The 21,657-nt window shown below is 36.8% G+C and overlaps 1 protein-coding gene across 8 annotated transcripts in view; it reads left to right on the top strand.

Moving 5' to 3' along the window:
• Nucleotides 1–21,657, top strand: part of LOC127842757 (cilia- and flagella-associated protein 46-like) — a 152,665-nt gene that overhangs the window by 22,021 nt on the left and 108,987 nt on the right. For all 8 annotated transcript variants that reach the window (XM_052372466.1, XM_052372465.1, XM_052372464.1 and 5 more), the window contains 8 exons: nt 1,952–2,051; nt 2,976–3,074; nt 5,260–5,450; nt 6,542–6,638; nt 8,926–9,057; nt 9,494–9,611; nt 17,991–18,120; nt 18,936–19,073. In XM_052372466.1, coding sequence (XP_052228426.1) covers nt 1,952–2,051; nt 2,976–3,074; nt 5,260–5,450; nt 6,542–6,638; nt 8,926–9,057; nt 9,494–9,611; nt 17,991–18,120; nt 18,936–19,073 — 1,005 coding nt within the window. The remainder of the gene's footprint in view (nt 1–1,951; nt 2,052–2,975; nt 3,075–5,259; nt 5,451–6,541; nt 6,639–8,925; nt 9,058–9,493; nt 9,612–17,990; nt 18,121–18,935; nt 19,074–21,657) is intronic.

Genomic DNA, 21,657 nt, shown 5'->3' with positions numbered 1-21,657 from the left:
TCAACAAATTGACAGATTGACTTGATACTTCCCATGTGCATTGGACTTTGACAGTAGATGATTTCTATTGAAATTGGGGTCACTAGATCAAAGGTCATAGTAACTGTCACAATAAGGGGGAAAATTGTTTCTGATCAATAACGAATCAACGAAGCGACCGATTGGCTTAATACTATCCATGTGCATTGGCCTTGGACAGTATATTACCCCTATAGAAATTGGGGTTACAAGGTCAAAGGTCAAGGTCACTGTCATTATAAGTGTGAAAATTGTTTCGGATCAATAACTCATCAATGAATTGACTTATTGGCTTGATGCTTCACATGTTCATTGGGCTGGGACAATAGAGAACCCCTATTGAAATTGGGGTCACTAGTTCAAAGCCCTGTTATGGGGGCATATGTCTTCGACCGCGGAACTCTTGTTATAGTTTTGTTTGAAACTAAAATTTCACGGAAAACTGTGAAATTTAAAAACATGCACACAGATGTGCAACTGAAACTTGACACTTATTTGTGCCATGATTGAATAATTACAGAGAATGTAAGCAAATTCCACCATGTTTGATACATATACACAATTGATGACGTGAAGTAGACAGTCATTATGATTGTAAGTAACTGGATATTGAAACAAGACTATAAATCTTAAATTTGTTTGCATTCTCTACCATCTTCCAGCATGTGGAATTTGTCAGGAAAGGTAACAAGAAAATTGATAAGCTTGATATTACAACCATGAAAATCAAACCAATGAAATCATGTTTTATAAATATAAGAAGAAAATTGTCCAAACTGAAAGTTAAACAATGTCATTGTAAATTATACCATTTCTTAATTCTAAGCATTTAGTGTTGTCTCTGTTGTGAATAAGTTCTTTAACACTATAAAAGGAAATATCCAAGGAATATTATACCAATATTGAAGATTAATAACTAGGGAATTATTTACTAGAATTTTCAGTTTTCATTGTAACAGACATGTGTCCAAGTAAAGACTTTGGGAATTTTTAATGAAACTTACTGTCTTAATCCTATGAAAAACTAGTAGATTATTAGAAAGTGTCTGAAAAATAAATGTTGTAGCTGCTGTTTTATGGTTTGGTTTATTTACAGCTTATGTGCTATTATTCAGACCATGTTGTTGTCCAGGAATTGTGTATGTACGTATATTTATGGCATATTTTTAGCTGGGCTGTTTTCGGAGAAAACCCGAGGTATTGTCATAGCCAGCTCGTCGTCCGCCGTCAGCCATCCGCCGTAGGCGTCATGCTAAAACCTTAACATTGGCTCTAAAATCAAAGTGCTTCCACCTACAACTTTGAAACTTCATATGTAGATGCACCTTGATGAGTTCTACTCGCCACACCCAGGTTTGGGTCACTAGGTCAAAGGTCAAGGTCACTGTGACCTCTAAAAAAAAAAAATCTGACAAGCTTTCGCAGCCGAGAGTTAGTACCCGTTATGCGGTGCTCCTGTTTGTGTTTAGACTCCCTGTGGCTATATTATGACCATATTATATATCTGATGTGCCATTGTGAATATCTTACATAATATATGTATTATTTGTGTATACATGTTTCATCTATAGAAGGCTTTAAATCTGCTTAGTTCTACAGATTTTGATTTATTATTTATTGAAATGGGTTTAAGAGCTGACTTGTAAGTCACTTTAAGACCAGAAGGCTGTTATTGGGTTTACTATTTTTTAAATGAGCCATGTCATGCAAACATGGATTTTATGCCATATATGGCCAGTGAAGCTTCAGACCTGCCTTTAGATACCCACCTGCAGACTGTCTGCTTTAAAATCATGCAAGGTAAGCATGCAGGGTAGCTCCTGACCAGGCTACACAAATGCAAATGCACAGGCTGATCATAAGCTAGGTTGGCTGCATATGGCATGAGATCCATTTTCCCTTAAAGTGGCACAAATGTTGATCTTGTCTATAGGCCTTATCTGCTGCTTGAGCTTGCAAGACTCTGTCTGGAGCAGAACTTTCCTGGGCTGGCACATGACTGTGCAGAACACATGAAGGCTTGCAACCTCAAGGTGAGACTTGTAGAATCCTTAACTCTTTCAGTGCTGGAACCGAATTTTGAAGGCCTAATTGCAAACAGTTTGGATCCAGATGAAACGCCACAAAACGTGGCGTCTCATCAGGATCCAAACTGCTTGCTATTCTGATAGTATTCTTTGAAAAAAAATGGAAGAAAATGCTAATTTTAGAAATTCAGCAGACGACTTTGCAAAATGCTGTCAAGCCGTCATACATTTTACATTATTATAATGCTTTTAGAGCACATCTATGAAAAACAGTGATATATGTGCTTTCTGTATAGAGGACCTATATCTAGTGTTTTTTATTACAGATATGTATTGTTAGGACTTGAGTTTTACCATACAGATATCTCACTGTTAGGACCAAGGGTTTTATCTATGGGACCTATGGTTTTACATAACACTTTTTGTTTTGGACATGAGGTTTGACCTTTCCCCTTTTTGAGAACCACTAGTTTTACCTTGTATTTCTTTTTTTATTATGCACCTAGAAGGGTGGCATATAGCAGTCGCTCTGTCCATCCGTTAGTTGGTCCGTCCGTCTGGAAATCCGTTTTCAGATATTTAGCGGATTTTGGTAGGTTAGTCTACCTACATAACTAACAGATGAAGTGTGTTTATTTCCAGTTTATTGATTTTCTGTGAAGTTAAGGGCCCTGGACTGAGACATTTTCTCTAAAATAGCTGTTGTGTGGCTTCAAAGCGTGGTAGGGGGCATTGTGTTTTGTTTCTGTATGTGACTCAAATTATTTAAGACCTGGGTTTGCCCTTATTTTTCTCTCATCATTTAGGACCAAGGGTTTTACCTTTTACATCTCTCATTATTTAGGGCCCAGAGTTGAAAAGCTGGGATTCGACCATGCACTCTATTGTTGTTTACCCAATTTTATACCTTTCACCTCTGTCCATGTGTAGGACCCTGGGTTTTACATAGAGCTGGAGTTCCTACAGTGTGAGATCATGGTGAAGCAGCTTGCTGATAAACAGGAGTCCCTGCACAAGCATGTTGTGGATGTAAGTATTCTTTAGGTTATCCCAATGGTATGCATGGGTATGTCTGCAAGAGTTCAAACATTGTTTTACCCCTAATTCCATGAATTTTCTAACGCAAGTTTTTCTGTACTTGCATTATTGTTTGTTATTTATCAATATTTTTTGGTTGTTTTTACATTTTATGAAAACATTCACGGCCTATTTATACAGAACTAGTATAATCATTAATAGTATATTTTGATTTTTTTTAAATGGAAGAAAAGAAGAACAATTTTTTTGTTCAACATGCACAACTGGAAAGTTGCAGTAAGAAACTGAATATAATTCAACACAATTGGGACTTAAATTGGGATATAGTCTCCAATGAAATTTAGCCTTGCTCTGGCAAAATGGGGCTTAATGCATATGCATTAATTTCGTCTGAGATTAGCCGGTGCAGTTCACATTCAGCTTTTATAAAATTGTTGGTCTAAAGGACTCTTTTCTAAATGGAAACCTAGTCTAGGCTGAAAGTATTTTTGCTAATTGCTAATCTGTGACAAGACTTTATGCACATGCATTAAGCCCCTTCTTCCCAGAGTGACGCTCAATTGTAATAAGTTCAACTCTAAATCCCTTCCATCAGTTCAACTCCAAATCCCTTCCATCAGTTCAATTCTATATCCCTTCCATCAGTTCAATTCTAAATTCCTTCCATCAGTTCAATTCTAAATTCCTTCCATCAGTTCAACTCTAAATCCCTTCCATCAATTCAACTCTAAATCCCTTCCATCAGTTCAACTCTAAATCCCTTCAATCAGTTCAACTCTAAATCCCTTTTATCAGTTCAATTCTAAATCCCTTCCATCAGTTCAACTCTAAAATCCCTTCCATCAGTTCAACTCTAAATCCCTTCCATCAGTTCAATTCTAAATTCCTTCCATCAGTTCAACTAAAATCCCTTCCATCAGTTCAACTCTAAATCTCTTCCATCAGTTCAACTCTAAATCCCTTTCATCAGTTCAATTCTAAATCCCTTCCATCAGTTCAACTCTAAATTCCTTCCATCAGTTCAATTCTAAATCTCTTCCATCAGTTCAATTCTAAATCCATCCCATCAGTTCAACTATAATCCCTTCCATCAGTTCATCTCTATATCCCTTCCATCAGTTCAATTTTAAATCCTTTCCATTAGTTCAATTCTAAATCCCTTCCATCAGTTCAACTCTAAATCCATTCCATCAGTTCAACTCTTAATCCCTTCCATAAGTTCAACTCTTAATCCCTTCCACCAGTTCAACTCCTTCCATCAGTTAAATTCTAAATCCCTTCCATCAGTTCAACTATAAATCCCTTCCACCATTTTAACTCTAAAGCCCTGCCATCAGTTCAACTCAAAATCCCTTCCATAAGTTCAACTCTAAATCCCTTCTATCAGTTCAATTATAAATCCTTTCCATCAGTTCAATTCTAAAGCCCTTCCATCAGTTCAACTCTAAACCCCTTCCATCAGTTCAACTCTAAATCCCTTCCATCAGTTCAATGCTAAATCCCTTCCATCAGTTTAATTCTAAATCCCTTCCATCTGTTCAATTCTAAATCCTTTACATTGGTTCATCTCTAAATTTCTTCCATCAGTTCAACTCTAAATCCCTTCCATCAGTTCAACTTTAAATCCCTTTCATTAGCTCAATTCTAAATCCCTTCCATCAGCTTAACTCTAAATCCCTTCCATCAGTTCAACTCAAAATCCCATCCACCAGTTCAATTATAAATCCCTTCCATCAGCTCAACTCTACATCCCTTGCATCAGTTCAACTCTTAATCCCTTCCATTAGTTCAACGCTAAATCCCTTCCATCAGTTCATTTCTAAATCCCTTCCAGCTGTTCTGCTCTAAATCCCTTCTATCAGTTCAACACTAAATCCCTTCCACAAGTTGAACTCTAAATCCCTTCCATCAATTCAACTCTAAATCACCTCAATCAGTTCTACTTTTAATCCCTTCCACCATATCAACTCTAAATCCCTTTGATCATATCAACTCTAAATCCCTTCCATTAGTTCAATTCTAAATCCCTTCCATCAGTTCGACTCTAAATCCCTTCCATCATTTCAACTCTAAATCCCTTCCATCATGTCATCTCTAAACTTTGATCATATCAACTCTAAATCCCTTCCATCAGTTCAACTCTAAATTCTCTCCATCACTTCGACTTCTCTTCCAGATCCGTATGCAGGCCATCAAGCGCTGCAGTGAGGTGATCATGAACGCTGTGCGGCTTAACGACCCCAATGTGATCCAGGCCGGCTGCGTGACCCAGTGGAACCTGTGCCTGCCCCTGCTGCAGCCCAACCTGCGCCATTATGTGCGAAAACCTCTCACCCAAGTAGCTGAGGCACTGGAAGATATTCAGAGGTATTGATTTATAGCAAAGTATTTGAATGATTGACCTGTGCCATTACGGGCCAAAACCTCTCAGCCAAGTAGCTGAGGCACTGAAGGATATCCAGAGGTGTTGATTTATAGCAAGGTATTTGTATGATTGACCTGTTCCATAACGGGCCCAAACCTCTCACCTAAGTAGCTGAGGCACTGATTGATATCCAGAGGTGTTGATTTATAGCAAGGTATTTGAATGATAAACCTGCGCCATTACGTACACAAACCTCTCACCTAAGTAGCTGAGACACTGTAGGATATCCAGAGGTATTGATTAATAGCAAGGTATTTGAATGATAAACCTGCACCATTATGTGCGCAAACCTCTCACCCAAGTACCTAAGAAATTGGAGGATACCCAGAGGTGTTGATTTATAGCAAGGTATTTGAATGATAAACTTGCGCCATTACGTACACAAACCTCATACACAGGTTGCAGAGGCACTGGAGGATATCCTGAGGTATTGATCTTATCCTACATCTAAATGATATTATAGAAGAAAACTCTAGGTGTCATGCAAGCTTGTGCTTTACTTGCCTTCCAGCCTACCAGCTTTTACACTGCTACTTCATGTACATATCGGACTACTATTGCTTTAAAGAGAGGTATTTGAATGATATCACATTTCTACTGTGGCTCTTAACCAGCTTGACTTGTTTTACTTTTATTATTTATGGCAGTTGAAATGCTGTTCATGTAATGGAGATCAACCCTCTAAACTGAAGTTTTGTTTAAAGTTCTGCATTTGTATTTAAACTGAGACCATTTCAAATGGAATAAGCGTTTCTCTTGGAAAATGGGGCATAATACCTGTTTTAGCATTGTAGTTTCAGATTTACCTTTGCAGTCCACAGTTCTGCCGTAACAGGATTTTTGCAAAAAGAGACTTAATACCATAAAAGCAGAAAGTATTGTCCCTGATTATCTGGGATGATACTTTAAGCACATGCATTGAGTCTCTCTTTCAGCACAGGCTAAAATAGTGTGTTTTTTAATATGGCAGTTGAAATGCTGTTCACATAATGAGATAAACCTTGTAAACCAAATGTCCGCCTTGGTATTTCAGTCTTCTGGTACAGCTGAGATGTCAGATCCACACGGAGCTTGCCAAGTGTGAGGAGGATGAGGAACAGATTGAGGTCGCCATGAACAACCTCAAGAAGGTAACCATGGATACGGCCTTATTATACCCCCACAAACGAAGTTTAGGGGGTATATAGAAGTGAGCTTGTCTGTCAGTCGTCTGTCTGTCGGTCTGTATTAAGTGTCCGCTCTCTAAATCAAGTTGTTTTCAACTGATCTTCACCAAACTTAGTCAGATGTTGTATCTAGATGATGTCTAGGTCAAGTTTGAATATGAGTCATGCCGGGTCAAAAACTAGGTCACAGGGTCACTTAGTGCGATTTAAACATTGAGCATGGTGTCCGCTCTCTAATTAGAGTAGTTTTCATCCGAGCTTCACCAAATTTGGTCAGAAGTTGTATCTAGATGATGTCTAGGGAAAGTTTGAACATGGGTCATATAAGGTCAAAAACTAGGTCACGTGGTCACTTAGTGCGTTTAAAACATTGAGTATGGTGTCTGCTCTCTAATTAAAGTAGTTTTCATCCGAGCTTCACCAAACTTGGTTAGAAGTTGTATCTTGATGATGTCTAGGCCAAGTTCAAACATGGGTCATGGCAGGTCAAAAACTAGGTCACGGGGTCACTTAGTGCGTTTTAAACATTAAGCATGGTGTCCGCTCTATAATTAAAGTAGTTTTTATCCGAGCTTTACCAAACTTGGTCAGAAGTTGTATCTAGATGATGTCTAGGCCAAGTTCGAACATGGGTCATGGCAGGTCAAAAACTAGGTCACGGGATCACTTGGTGCATTTTAAACATTGAGCATGGTGTCCGCTCTCTAATTCAAGTATTTTCATCCGATCTCCACCAAACTTGGTCAGAAGTTGTATCTAGATGATGTCTAGTTAAAGTTTGAATATGGGTTATGCCGAATCAAAAACTAGGTCATTGGGTCATTTAGTGCGTTTTAAACATTCAGCATGTTGTCTGCTCTCTAATTCAAGTACTTTTCATCCAATATCTTTAACAATCTTGGTCAGAAGTTTTATGATCTCTACGCCAAGTTTGAATATGGGCCATGCTGAGCCAAAAACTAGGTCACGGGGTCACTTAGAGCGTTATTTAACATTCAGCATGATGTCCACTCTCTTTTTCAAGTAGTTTTCATCAGATCTTCACCATACTTGGTCAGAAGTTGTTTCAAGATGATGTGTAGGTCAAGTTCGAACATGCGCCATGCCGGGTCAAAAACTAGGTCATTGGGTCACTTAGTGCGTTTTAAACATTGAGCACGTTGTCGGCTGTTTTTTGTGAAGACAACATGCAAAATATTCTATGTCAATGCGGCATGTGGGGGTATTCGTCACGTCTGTTACAAAGCTCTAGTTTAAACTGGTAACCAGGGAAAGAGCTTAGTAAAATCTGATAGTCAAGGAGTCAGCTTTGTTAAATTTAGTAATAAGGGTTAGGAGTTAAAAAAAATAAAATAGGTGGACAACCTCCTTAAATTTGATAACTAGAAAATTTCTTTGTTGAATTTGGTAACCCGGGAAAGTGCTTTGCTAAATTTAGTAAGAAGTGAGACGTCTGTTTAATGGACTTAACGGGGAGAGATTTTTGTTTATTGTTAACCAGGTTTTCCGAAGGAAAAAACTGGTTATTAGATTGGCGAATGCGGGCGGGCTGGCGGGCTGGCTGGCTGGCTGGCGGGCTGGCGGAATAAGCTTGTCCGGGCCATAACTATGTCGTTCATTGTCAGATTTTAAAATCATTTGGCACATTTGTTCACCATCATTGGACGGTGTGTCGCGCGAAATAATTACGTCGATATCTCCAAGGTCAAGGTCACACTTTGAGTTCAAAGGTCAAAAATGGCCATAAATGAGCTTGTCCGAGCCATAACTATGTCGTTCATCGTCAGATTTTAAAATCATTTGGCACATTTGTTCACCATCATTGGACGGTGTGTCGCGCGAAATAATTACGTCCATATCTCCAAGGTCAAGGTCACACTTTGAGTTCAAAGGTCAAAAATGGCCATAAATGAGCTTGTCCTGGCCATAACTATGTCATTCATTGTGAGATTTTAAAATCATTTGGCACATTTGTTCACCATCATGGGACGGTGTGTCCCACGAAAGAATCACGTCAATATCTCCAATGTCAAGGTCGCCACGACTAAAAATAGATTTAAAAAAAAAAAAAACTTACAAAGGGGGTTAATTTTTTTTGGTCATTTCAAAAGTTCAGTTTGAGTTTTCTCCCTTTATCAGATTTTTTTTTCACAATGAAAAATTAAATTGAAAAATGTAATTAAAAACAACAGGCAAAATTGATGTTTTGTATACAACATTCTTGTTACAAATAAGCCCAGTGTGTTTTCAGGCACTAGCCCTGGATGATGCCAAGATCTACACCGAGAGACTGGAGGTGATGCTACATAGACTGGAGCTGAGGTCTGAGCTCTACAAGCAACCTGAGAGGCCAGAAGATATTGCTGGCATGATCATTGAGCAGGTGGGTCATTGCATTGTTATACTGCCATTGTCCCCCTACCTCAAGTAGTGCAGCTTTCAGTTAGTGACGTAATATGTGCACATAGTCCTTGTAAACATGCTTACCAATAAAAGAATGTGTTAGTAAGATTTCTGACTGCCATGATTTAAAAAAAAATGAATATGGGGAAAAATCTAGATAAATTAGAAACTTTTGACATCTGTAAATACACAGTATGACACATATTGTGCAATAATGGGTATCATGGTATGTGGGGTCAGGGTAGCTTCAGACCAGCCTGCCTGTAAGCCCATACTGGTCTGGAGCTACGCTGTCTGCTAATGAAATTTCAAGACCTTACGTGATTTTATAGCCGACAGTGAGCTCTTGACCAGACTACATAAATGTGCAGTCTGGTCTCATTTCATGGTATGTATTGACTGGTTTTTGCCTGCAGGCGCGCAAGGCCAACTCGGGTACGATGAGGATGAAGAGGTCGCTGCTGGTGAAGGCTGGGGAGGCCCTGGCGCCGGACGCATTCAGCCTTGTCCTAGACAGTGAGAGCAGCACTAAAGGTAAGACTCAATCTGTGAAATCATGTACATAAAGTTTCGGCCTGATTTTTTTCCCCAAAGAAGCGGAAAGTGTCGTCTCTGATTAACCTGATATACATCACTGTACACCTGGTGTGTCCTAACTTGATTAACTACAGAGGCATCACAGTCTATCATATGTTTTTCATGTCATACAAATAATAAATGATTATATTGTATGCCTTCTTATGGCTATTTTTGTTTGATTTTAAAATTAATTGCATGCTTCTATTGCAAGCTATTTTCTTATTGATACCTTCAGTCTTGCCTATTTGATTCAGTAGACAAACAAACTCCTTTTTAGCTCCACTGGCCAGAGGCCAGCGGGGCTAATGTCATGGTCCTATTTCCGTTGTGCGTGAGTGCGTCCGTGCGTTAACTTTTTCTTTAAACATCTTCTTCTCCTAAAGTACTGGTCCAATTCTGATGAAATTTCTCAGGAATGTTCCTGGGGTGAACCTCTTTCAAATTTGTTCAAATTATGCCCCTGGGGTCAAATTTGACCCTGCCCCAGGGGGTCAAAAAAATGAAAATTTGCTTATATAAGGCCTAATTTGTGAAAACTTTAAAAATCTACTCGTCCATAACCATTGGGCCTAGGGCTACCAAATTTGGTATGTAGTGACATCTTATAGTTTTCTACCAAGTTTCTTCAAATTATGCCCCTGGGGTCAAATTTGACTGTGCCCCGGGGGGTAAAAAAATTGAACATATGCTTATATTGGGCCCATTTTGTGCAAACTTTAAAAATCTTTTCTTCCATAACCATTGGGCCTAGGGCTACCAAATGTGGTATGTAGTGACATCTTACAGTCCTCTACGGAGTTTCTTCAAATTATGCCCCTGGGGTCAAATTTGACCCTGCCCGGGGGGTAAAAAAATGGAAAATTATCTTATATAAGATCTATTTTGTGCAAACTTTAAAAAATCTTCTTGTCCATAACCGTATGGCATAGGGCTTCCAAATTTGGTATGTAATGACATCTAATAGTCCTCTACCAAGTTTGTTCAAATTAAGCCACTGGGATCAAATTTGACCGTTCCCCATGGGTCACAAAATTGAACATATGCTTATATTGGGCCCATTTTGTGCAAACTTTAAAAATCTTTTTGTCCATAACCATTGGGCCTATTTCTACCAAATTCGGTATGTAGTGACATCTAATAGTTCTCTACTTAGTTTGTTCAAATTATGCCCCTGGGGACAAATTTGACCCTGCCCTGGGGGTCACAAAAATGAACATATGCTTAAATAAGGCCTATTTTGTGCAAACTTTAAAAATCTTCTTGTTCATAATTATAGAGCCTAGGGCTACTAAATTTGGTGTGAAGTGATATCTAATAGTCCTCTACCAAACTTGTTCAAATAATTCTCCTGGGCTCAAATTTGACCCTGCTCCGGGGGTCACAAGACTGTACATATGACGTTTACCAGGGGAGACTATTATGCATGTCTGTCATTATGTATGTAGAGAATGTTTCTGCTCAATCCTTTGCTGTAGTACCATGTATTTGAGTTTCCTGTGAGGTAGCTGCTGATCAGTCTTCTCCAAATCCATTTTGGGGGGATAAATGTTTTAAAATCTCTTTATTGATCACACTTTGTGGTTATTTCAATCTTCAGCGTCTTACTAAACCATCTTTTAGGCCTTCATGGTCAAGATCAGCAGAAACCCCACAAGTTTTAAGTTAAGTTCTATATTCTGTTTTATTTATTTTAATTTATTTCTTACCTAGTTCTTTCAAACTTATGCTATAACATGATATGCATGTATGTAACTTGTTATACTTTAGCCTCCTTCTCCAGAGGATGATAAAATAATATGTGTCCAAATGCTTTATATTCATATTATAGAATACACACTGAAATTTGTGATATTAAACCTTATTGTGCTAAACCTATGTAAATATTCATGATAAATGATTCTAGTCAGATTATTTTATTATATTTTAATGCAATATGGGTGAATATTTGATTAGGTTCCATTTACTGTCCATATTTAACAATTATCTAAATGGTAGCCATTGACAGAGATAAGTTTCATAATTACAATGTTAAATAATATGCACAAATATATACACACATTATGGTGTGAATAAACTTCTTTTTCATGTCGCCGACTGTTTTTCAAACAACATCGCAAATTTAACATGGAATTTATCAGACAAAAATGGAGAATTAATACAATTGGAATCAGTTCTGTCAGAATTCCCGAATGTCATCACCGTTACGTTCCACACCGTTACGCTGAATGAGAAACGGTGTTGACAATATCATAACGGTGTGGAGAAATTTATACAAACAATATGATGCGAATAAAGTTCGTATTCATATCGCCGATTGTCTTTCAAACAACATCACAAATTTTACATGGAACTTATCCGACATACTTTCTAGTAAAAAACACGATGCGAATAAACAAGAACATGAAAGTATAAGTCAATCTGTCCACGCCGTTACAAATGTGACAACACCGTTACGCCGCATAAAAAAGAAGACTTTTATATACATTAAGATTCAACAAAAACTGCAAACATGTTTTAACATCATAAAGTCTTCAAAAAGGTGTCCAATGAAAGAAGAATTTAGTATATAAACATGTACCCAAACATTTTATAGAAATTCTTAAAGTTGTAAAACGTAATTGAAATGTGTATTTACACCGTTACGCACTTAATGTTCTGATAAAGTCACTGACGATTTGGAATTGATGTAATAGCCACTCATGATCACTTTATACAATGAAACAACGCCAAAAATTTCATTTAAATTAAGTTGAAATTAAATTATATTATCAAACAAGTATTTATGTCCGTAATGGTGTTCTCTTCACAGCTTTTGACGTGCGTCAAATAAGCCTTCATAATCGCGATCTGGGTTACATTAGGTCGTGCCCAGCTTAGGTTGACGTCCGTCTGACATGTACCTAACTGATAAACGGTCTGTCGACACTGCTTTACTAATTGTGTTTTTGAATATTTTTTTATTAAGAATGGAACCTAATCAAATATTCACCCATATAATAACTATGCTGTTTCAAAATCTGTATCTCCAGACATCTATGCTTGAGTAGGTTCAATTTTAGCAGATTGCTTGTTTGATTGTTTTGTTTGTATAATTATCTAAATAATTAATTTACTTACTGGTTTGATAAATAATCGATTTTGTTATCCAATGTTGTGTTGCCATGTATTGCTCATTTTGTCATGTTAAACAGTTTTAACTTTTTTTAATAATGTGTCTTAAGTTATGTAGTTGTATACTGTATGTGCTATTGTGTTATCATGTAAATGTTGAGTTTATAAGTCGGTTTTAAAAGCTCTTCAGAGCTTGTGTTAATATGTTTATATACCCGACTTTATAAATAAATATTACTTGACTTGGGAGATTACTGCGGCCGTGTGGCTGTGACCAACAACAACAACAACAACATATTGTAAACATGAGATAAAACCCTGTCATTTAGTACCATTTTAGATCAGATGGTGACTGCTTACAAAGGAATTGAAGTTAGAACATGTGTTATGAATGTTTTTCTTATAAACTGAAAAAAGTCGGGTTTTATTTAAATATGTCAAAAGTGAACATATATCCAGATAAAAAAATTTGAGATGACATGTTAATTTCATGTCTTTTTTGTAGTGTTTAAACCAGTTTAATAATATCCTATTGATTTTAAAAACACAACTTCCATGAACATAATTATTTCAAGAAAAGTCAATGTATGATACTGCACGGTAAACTCAAACTTTGTATCCAAGAGAAGGTGTTGGAATTAAAGAAGTGCAATGTTCTTAACTATCGTATATGCTGCTTTTTAATAACTAATGATTCATTGTTCCATTTGTGAATCCTGACTCATGAATTGTGAATATGATTGTCAATTGCTCAACGATTCATATATATTTCTGACCATTTTATAATTTTTAACCAGGTTTTTAACCAGGTTTTCCGAAGGAAAAAACTGGTTATTAGATTGGCGAATGCGGGCGGGCTGGCTGGCTGGCTGGCGGGCTGGCTGGCTGGCGGGCTGGCGGGCTGGCGGAATAAGCTTGTCCGGGCAATAACTATGTCGTTCATTGTCAGATTTTAAAATCATTTGGCACATTTGTTCACCATCATTGGACGGTGTGTCGCGCGAAATAATTACGTCGATATCTCCAAGGTCAAGGTCACACTTTGAGTTCAAAGGTCAAAAATGGCCATAAATGAGCTTGTCCGAGCCATAACTATGTCGTTCATCGTCAGATTTTAAAATCATTTGGCACATTTGTTCACCATCATTGGACGGTGTGTCGCGCGAAATAATTATGTCGATATCTCCAAGGTCAAGGTCACACTTTGAGTTCAAAGGTCAAAAATGGCCATAAATGAGCTTGTCCTGGCCATAACTATGTCATTCATTGTGAGATTTTAAAATCATTTGTTCACCATCATGGGACGGTGTGTCCCACGAAAGAATCACGTCAATATCTCCAATGTCAAGGTCGCCACGACTAGAAATAGATCTAAAAAAAAAAAAAAAAATTACAAAGGGGGTTAATTTTTTTTGGTCATTTCAAAAGTTCAGTTTGAGTTTTCTCCCTTTATCAGATTTTTTTTTCACAATGAAAACCTGGTTTTGTGACAATTTTGTCCCTTGTCTTAATATAAGTTATGAATTGATCTTAGAAGTCAAATGTATTACTTAATTAAATACATTTATGAATATCAAGAAAATCTTTAATCTTTAGATTATCATAATATTCTCAGGCCTGTTGGTCTTAGGGATGTGTGGGTTGTTAATTACATTTTGAGATGATTCTTTACAAAGAGACTACTATTGTATTTGTTATAAATGTGTGAAAGGCTCTAAGAAGGAACCAAAGATTATTAACCCTTTACCAAACACTAATAGGATTTTACGGGTTTGTAGCTGACAACTTTATAAATAATTGTGATAAAAGGAGAAATTGCTCAAGATGAGCAATTTCTCCTTTTATCGCAATTATTTCTACCCTACCTGATAATTTCCTTCATATTCCAATACAATTTAATTTTCGTCTGCAACCTCTTTCAAATTGGGAAAGTCCAAAATGTGTCGTTTGGTAAAAGGGTTAAGGCATTTTGATTCCTATGGGTCTTGTGAATCTGTTTCAAATCAAATGCATAGATTTGATCTTCATCATCTAAAAATATATGAAATAGAAAGAATGACAATATCTTTTGAAGAGATAAATGTACCTACATTATAAGCAAAGGACCTGTGCAACAAATCCCGGGCTTTTTAGTCTGTTAAGTTAACACGGTAGTAACTTTTTATGTCCCCCACCCACTATAGTGGGGGACATATTGTTTTTGCCCTGTCTGTTGGTCTGTACGTTGGTCTGTTTGCTCCAACTTTAACATTTGCAATAACTTTTTCAATATTCAAGATAGCAACTTGATATTTGGCATGCATGTGTATCTCATAGAGCTGCACATTTTGAGTGGTGAAAGATCAAGGTCAAGGTCATCCTTCAAGGTCAGAGGTCAAATAAATGTGGGCAAAATCGCTCATTTTATGAATACTTTTGCAATATTGAAGATAGCAACTTGATATTTGGCACGCATGTGTATCTCATGGAGCCGCACATTTTGAGTGGTGAAAAGTCAAGGTCAAGGTCATCCTTCAAGGTCAGAGGTCAAATATATGTGGCCAAAATCGCTCATTTTATGAAACTTTGGCAATATTGAAGATACCAACTTGATATTTGGCATGCATGTGTATCTCATGGAGCTGCACATTTTGAGTGGTGAAAGGTCAGGGTCATCCTTCAAGGTCAGAGGTCAAGTATATGTGGCCAAAATTGCTCATTTTATTAATACTTTGGCAATAGTGAAGATACCAACTTGATATTTGGCATGCATGTGTATCTCATGGAGCCGCGTATTTTGAGTGGGGAAAGGTCAAGGTCATCCTTCAAGGTCAAAGGTCATCAACAACAACAAAATTCAAAGCGGCGCAGAAGGGGACATAGTGTTTCTGACAAACACATTTTTCAATATTGAAGATAGCAACTTGATATTTGGCATGCATGTGTATCTCATGAAGCTGCACATTTTTAATTGTGGAAATTCAAGGTCAAGGTCATCCTTTAAGGTAAAAAAAAAAAAAAATGTTTCAAAGCGGCGTTCTCATGAAGCTGCACATTTTTGAGTGGTGGAAGTTCAAGGTCAAGGTCATCCTTCAAGGTCAAAGGTAAAAATAAATAAATTTCAAAGTGGCGCAGAAGGGGACATAGTGTTTCCGACAAACACATTTCTTGTTCCATTTGTAAAAATGCTCACCCTTCCAACTTTTAAGTGCCCAGTGGGACGAGGGATAGGAAGAGAAAGTCACATGCTTGAGTACATTTCAACCCATGCGCATTGCACGTTTTTTTTGCATAAAAAAACAGTGGAGCGATATAGGGCCATCATGGCCCTCTTGTTTTTATTACGTTGGTTGCCTCTGAGTTATTACTCTTGTCCAATATGTGTTTGTTTTGCTTTTTAGCTGCACCTGGTAATACAGCTGAACAAAATCTGCATGTATTTTTACACTGAAGATTTATGATTTTATTTTTTTTCATTTTTTCTGTTTTGAAGTTTGTGTTTTTTAAAATATGTGTTTTTTGTAGTGTTTAAATGTGAGTTTTTGTTGTGTTTGAATATAAAAATGCTCTTGCAGGAATGAACAACAACTTTCCTTGTACAAAATGTTGGGATTGTGTTTTTTATGCCAATGAATAATACTTTTGTTGAATAAGTATTTGAGCCTAGTTCTTGCAAAACTGGGCTTAATGCATGTGCTCAAAGTATCATCCCAGATTTAGGGGCCACACTTTCCCCCTTAATGGAATCTTCCAATTAAAGGAAGTATCTTCTAAGTGGAAATCCAGTGTAGGCAGAAAGTGTCGTCCCTGATAAGCCTGTGTGGATTGCACAGGCTAATCTGTGACATTTATGTACATGCATAAAGCCTCGTTTTCCCAGAGCCAGGCCCATATATCGCCGCATTGGTGCAAAAAGGTACCATATGACATTTAATTTTAATATCACATGGTACCTTTTTGCACCAATGGGGCGACATATAATCGCTTTTTGCCAATGAAAATCTTTGTTACATGATAATATAAATATATGTTATAGCTCTTGAGCTTGCTATGGGCAAGTCAGGTAAACTGTACATGAACTTTCTAATTAGAAGCATGCCTTGAACATGCATGGGTTTTAGAAAACAATTACTTGGTGTGTGAAACAAATTAAACTTGATCTGTAGATATAATAACATGACATCCCTATGCTCTTCTCTTTATATTAGATTTCTAATTCACATGGTTTTTTTCTCAGTATTGAACTAACATCTTATACACATGCATACTTGCACTCCAAACTGTGAAAAGAAAACTATTTGATGTAATGTAGAAATCTCAATGTTATGGAAATCATTGGTTTTCCGTTGTTAATTTCCACTCATTGCTTAACATGCGGCTCAGTAATTTACTAAACTTAGATCTCATATAGATTTACTGACAGTGTGTTTAGTAATAATTTTTCAATTATATTCTGGTGGTTTTTACTCCATAACTTTTTTTTTCAAGATTTCAACAGATTTAAATGGAACTTTTTATTAACAGCTGCCTTTCTTCTTTCATGTAGTGGAATCACAAAATCTGTGGTGATACTAGTAGTTGAAATATAATTGTGTTCATATGTTCATGCCATGCCAAGATACTTTTGTAGTAAAGATTTTAATTATTAATTTTTTTGGTTTTACTTTTTATTAAGACATTAAGGAACTAGGATAAAATGTACATGAAATGTGTTGAGAAACTTCTAAAAATATCATCTCATGTTGAAGGCACCTCTGTTTTTCTGTGTTGTGAAGCTTATGTTTTGAACTCCTCTTAAACTACTGGATAGTGACCTACCTAGGTATAAGGTCAGGCTATCTAAATACCTTGTAGTTTATCAATGAAATTATCTAACACAATATATATTTTCACCTCACACGTCATAGGGGGAAAGGCTGCGCTCACAGTGACTAAGAGGCTGCCCTCTAAGGTGCGCCACTTCAACAAGTGTGTGTGAAAAAATGCTGCCTCACTCTGTGAAAACAGGGTTGAATGCATCTGCATGAAGTGTCATCGCAGATAAGCCTATGCAGTCTGCACAGAAAAAAAATGTTCTCTTCTTAGAGAAAACCAAGTTTAGGCAGACAGTTTCCTCCCTGATTAGCCTGTGCAGACTGCATAGGCTTCTCTGGAATGACACTTCATGCAGATACATTAAATCCTGTTTTCACAGTGTGAGTCTGCCTTTGATGATACTTTAGCACTTACATATTTTCACCTCAGATGTCACTGGAGGCAAGGCTCCACTCACTGTTATCAAGAAGCTGGCCAACAAGGCCCGGCAGTTCAACAAGTGTGTGAAGAAGGCAGCCGGGCACCTGCAGAGGCTCGGCAACGAAAATGACCGTGAAAGGTAAGCAAATGTGTTAGCATGGTTCATATGGGTTAAAGTGTGTGAGAGCAAGAAAAGAGCTGGCTTAATGAATGTGCATAAAGCATTGTTCTAGATTATTGTGTGCAATTCTCACATGCTTATCAGAGACAACACTGTGTTTGTATTATATTTTTGTAAGAATCTCACTTCTAAGCAAAAATACAGTTTAGGCAAAAAGTGCGTTCAGTGATTAGCCTGTGTGGACTGCACAGGCTTATCTGGGATGATACAAAGCAGATGCAGTAAGCCCTGTTTTCCCGGAGGGTGACTCAAATATTTCATACGGCAAATTATTTTATTCCTTATATCAATTTATTGTAATTATGTTGTTTAAAGTAAATCAATTAAGAAGAAAACAATTTGATGAAATTACATAAACTTTCAAGAACAATAACATCTGGATAAAGAATGTTTAAAATTGCTACAATTCAGAATGTAGAATACTTATTTGTAGCCTTTGTCTAATGATACCTAAAGTTGTTCAATACAGCTCCAAACTGTAAGATTAACTTGGAATTAATACTTACTGTTTAAAATAATGTTGAACTAATATGCTATATTTAGCCTTACTTTGGGAAATCGTGGCTAAATTCATTAGCATAAAGTGTTGTCCCTGTTTAGCCTGTGCAGACAGCAGAGGCTAATCAAGGACAAGACTTTAGGCGTAGACTGGATTTTTGTTTAGGAGATAATTTCTTCTTTTTTTTCCATAAAGGCAGAAAGTGAAGCCCATTTCTCATATATGTATCTATTCTAATGTGCAGTTGGGATAAATTCTTTTTGGTTCCCTGCAGGTCACGACTGTGGGGAGACCTTGCAAAGACGGCTCGTAAACAGGAAGTGTGGGATGTGTGTCGTGTTGCCTCGCGGTTCTGTCTGCTCTACGACGACGGAAGATGGAAAATAGAGGAGACTCCAGAGAAGTTTGAAAGGTGTGATTGTTAAATGTTGGTTTGTAAGCTTTGAAATGGATGTAAGCTGCGGTCTGGGAAAATGGGGTTTAATGATATGCTTACAGTGGTGTTCCAGATTAGCCTGTGCAGTCTGCACAGGCTATTCAGGGACAACATCTTCCCCCTAGACTGGATTTCCAGTAAGAAGAGACTTTTTAAAAATGAAAATTCTATTAAAGTAGAAAATGCTGCACCATAGAAGCAAAAGTTATATTTCACTCACCTAAATGTCTTTCATGGTTTTCAGACAAAAAAACAGCTGTTTTTCTATGGATTTCCAGGAACAAGGTGAACACTGAACAGAACAGAATAACTTATTTCGACTGTACATGTATATATATATATATATATATATATATATATATATATATATATATATATATATATATATATATATATATGCACACACAGCTAAGCGTCATAAACATAAATAAATGAGTTTCAAATAAATACAAAACATACATCATTTCGAATAAATATCAATTTAATACAGAATATAGCATGTTTTAGTGAGAATGTCACATGGATAAGGTAAATACATAATCACATAATGTAAAAATGTAGTTTGATAATTACAACACTTATAACATTATTTTAAGCTAATTATCTTTGTGAAAAATATATAATTCCTACATTTATAAGACATTTAAAGCATTTTCAACAAAGCATGGGTATTTTTTTAACACTAATTTATTTGAACTATTAAGTAGTTTGATAAACTTGAACATATATGGGTGAGATCTATAATACTTCAGAATTAATGTATTCCTAACATCGGCATGGTAAGGACATTTAATAACAAAGTGATATTCTTCCTCAGTATCATTTAGATTGCATAAAACACATTTGTGTTGATCTCTGACAATGTTCTGGTGTCTACCTGTTTCAATAAATAATTTGTGAGACGACAAATGTAATTTAGCAATAATGTTCCTATGTTTTTAGCTCACCTGAGCACAACGTGCTCATGGTGAGCTTTTGTGATCGCCTTTTGTTCGTCGTCCATCGTGCAGCGTGCGGTGTCAACATTTTGCCATGTGAACACTCTAGAGGCCACATTTATTGTCCAATCTTCATGAAACTTGGTCAGAACATTTGTCCCATTGATACCTCGACTGAGTTAGAAACTGGGTCATGCTGGGTCAAAAACTAGGTCACTAGGTCAAAAAAAGAAAAACCTTGTGAACACTGTTGAAGTCACATTTGATGACCAATCTTCATGTAACTTTGTCAAAATGTTTTTCTAAATGATATGTTGGTTAAGTTAAAAAATGGTTCCTGTCCGTTGAAAAACATGGCCGCCAGGGGGCGGGGCAGTATTCCTTATATGGCTACAGAGAAACCTTGTGAATACTCTAGAAGTCACAATTTTTGCCCAATCATCATGAAACTTGGTCAAAACATTGGTTTCATTGATATCTCGGACGAGTTCGAAAATGGTCCAGGTCGGTGAAAAAACATGGCTGCCAGGGGGAGGGGCAGTTTTCTCTATATGTATAAAGTGAAAACATGTGAACACTCTAGAAGTCACATGTTTGGTCCAATCTTCATGAAATTTGGTCAGCACATGTGTTTTCTGGATATGACGCTTGAGTTCGAAAATGGTTTTGATCGGTAAAAAAGCATGGCTGCCAGGGGGGGGGGGGCATTTTCCTTATATCTATATAGTAAAAAAAGCTTGTGAACTCTCTAGAAGTCACATTTTTTTGCCTAATCATCATTACAAAAATTGTAAACATGAATTTTATAGATATCTCGGACGAGTTCGAAAATGATCATGATGGGTGGAAAAACATGGCCACCAGGGGGATGGGGCAGTTTTCTCTATATGTATATAGTGAAAACATGTGAACAGTCTAGAAGACACATTTTTTGCCCATGGATGAAATTTGGTCAGAACATTTGTTTCCTGGATATGACAGTTGAGTTTGAAAATGGTTTGGATTGGTAAAAAAACATGGCTGCCAGGTGGGTCTTTTTCCTCATATATATATATAGTAAAAAACCTGGGGGATGGGGGGGGGGTAACTTCCCAAATTTTAGGGTAGGGGTGTCCCGCCGAGACTTCCGAAATGTGACCCATTTTATACCGGAACTCTGATAAAGTAGACCCATTTTGATTCAAGATTTTTGAAAAAGCATACCCATTTGTATACGATACCATTGAGAAAGTGGACCCATTTCAATACAATAATTTTGATAAACTGGACCCATTTCAATGCTAGAATTTGATAAAGTGGACACATTTCATACTAGAATTTAAATCTCTTTCATATCAATACAGTATACTTATTGAATTTGCTATTAGATTTATATTTGTTTATTTGTAAATTTCATATATGTATCATACAACTTTGCCATTTAAAAATATGTCTGTATATTGTACATGTAGCGTAAAGTCGGTTATTTTGACAGTCGTCTAATTCCGACACAATTTTCATAAATCATTTGCAGTAACTGCACTTTTCCCGGTACTTTTAGATTATGAAACGATTTCGTCACTTAATATATGCCATATGTTAATATATGACGTCACAGTATCATTTTGGGCGATCAAGCAACA

Source organism: Dreissena polymorpha, chromosome 8 (genome assembly GCF_020536995.1).
Source record: "Dreissena polymorpha isolate Duluth1 chromosome 8, UMN_Dpol_1.0, whole genome shotgun sequence".
In the NCBI taxonomy this organism is placed as follows: domain Eukaryota; kingdom Metazoa; phylum Mollusca; class Bivalvia; order Myida; family Dreissenidae; genus Dreissena; species Dreissena polymorpha.
Note: the sequence above shows the minus strand (reverse complement) of the source record. Positions and strands in the feature narration are given on the sequence as shown.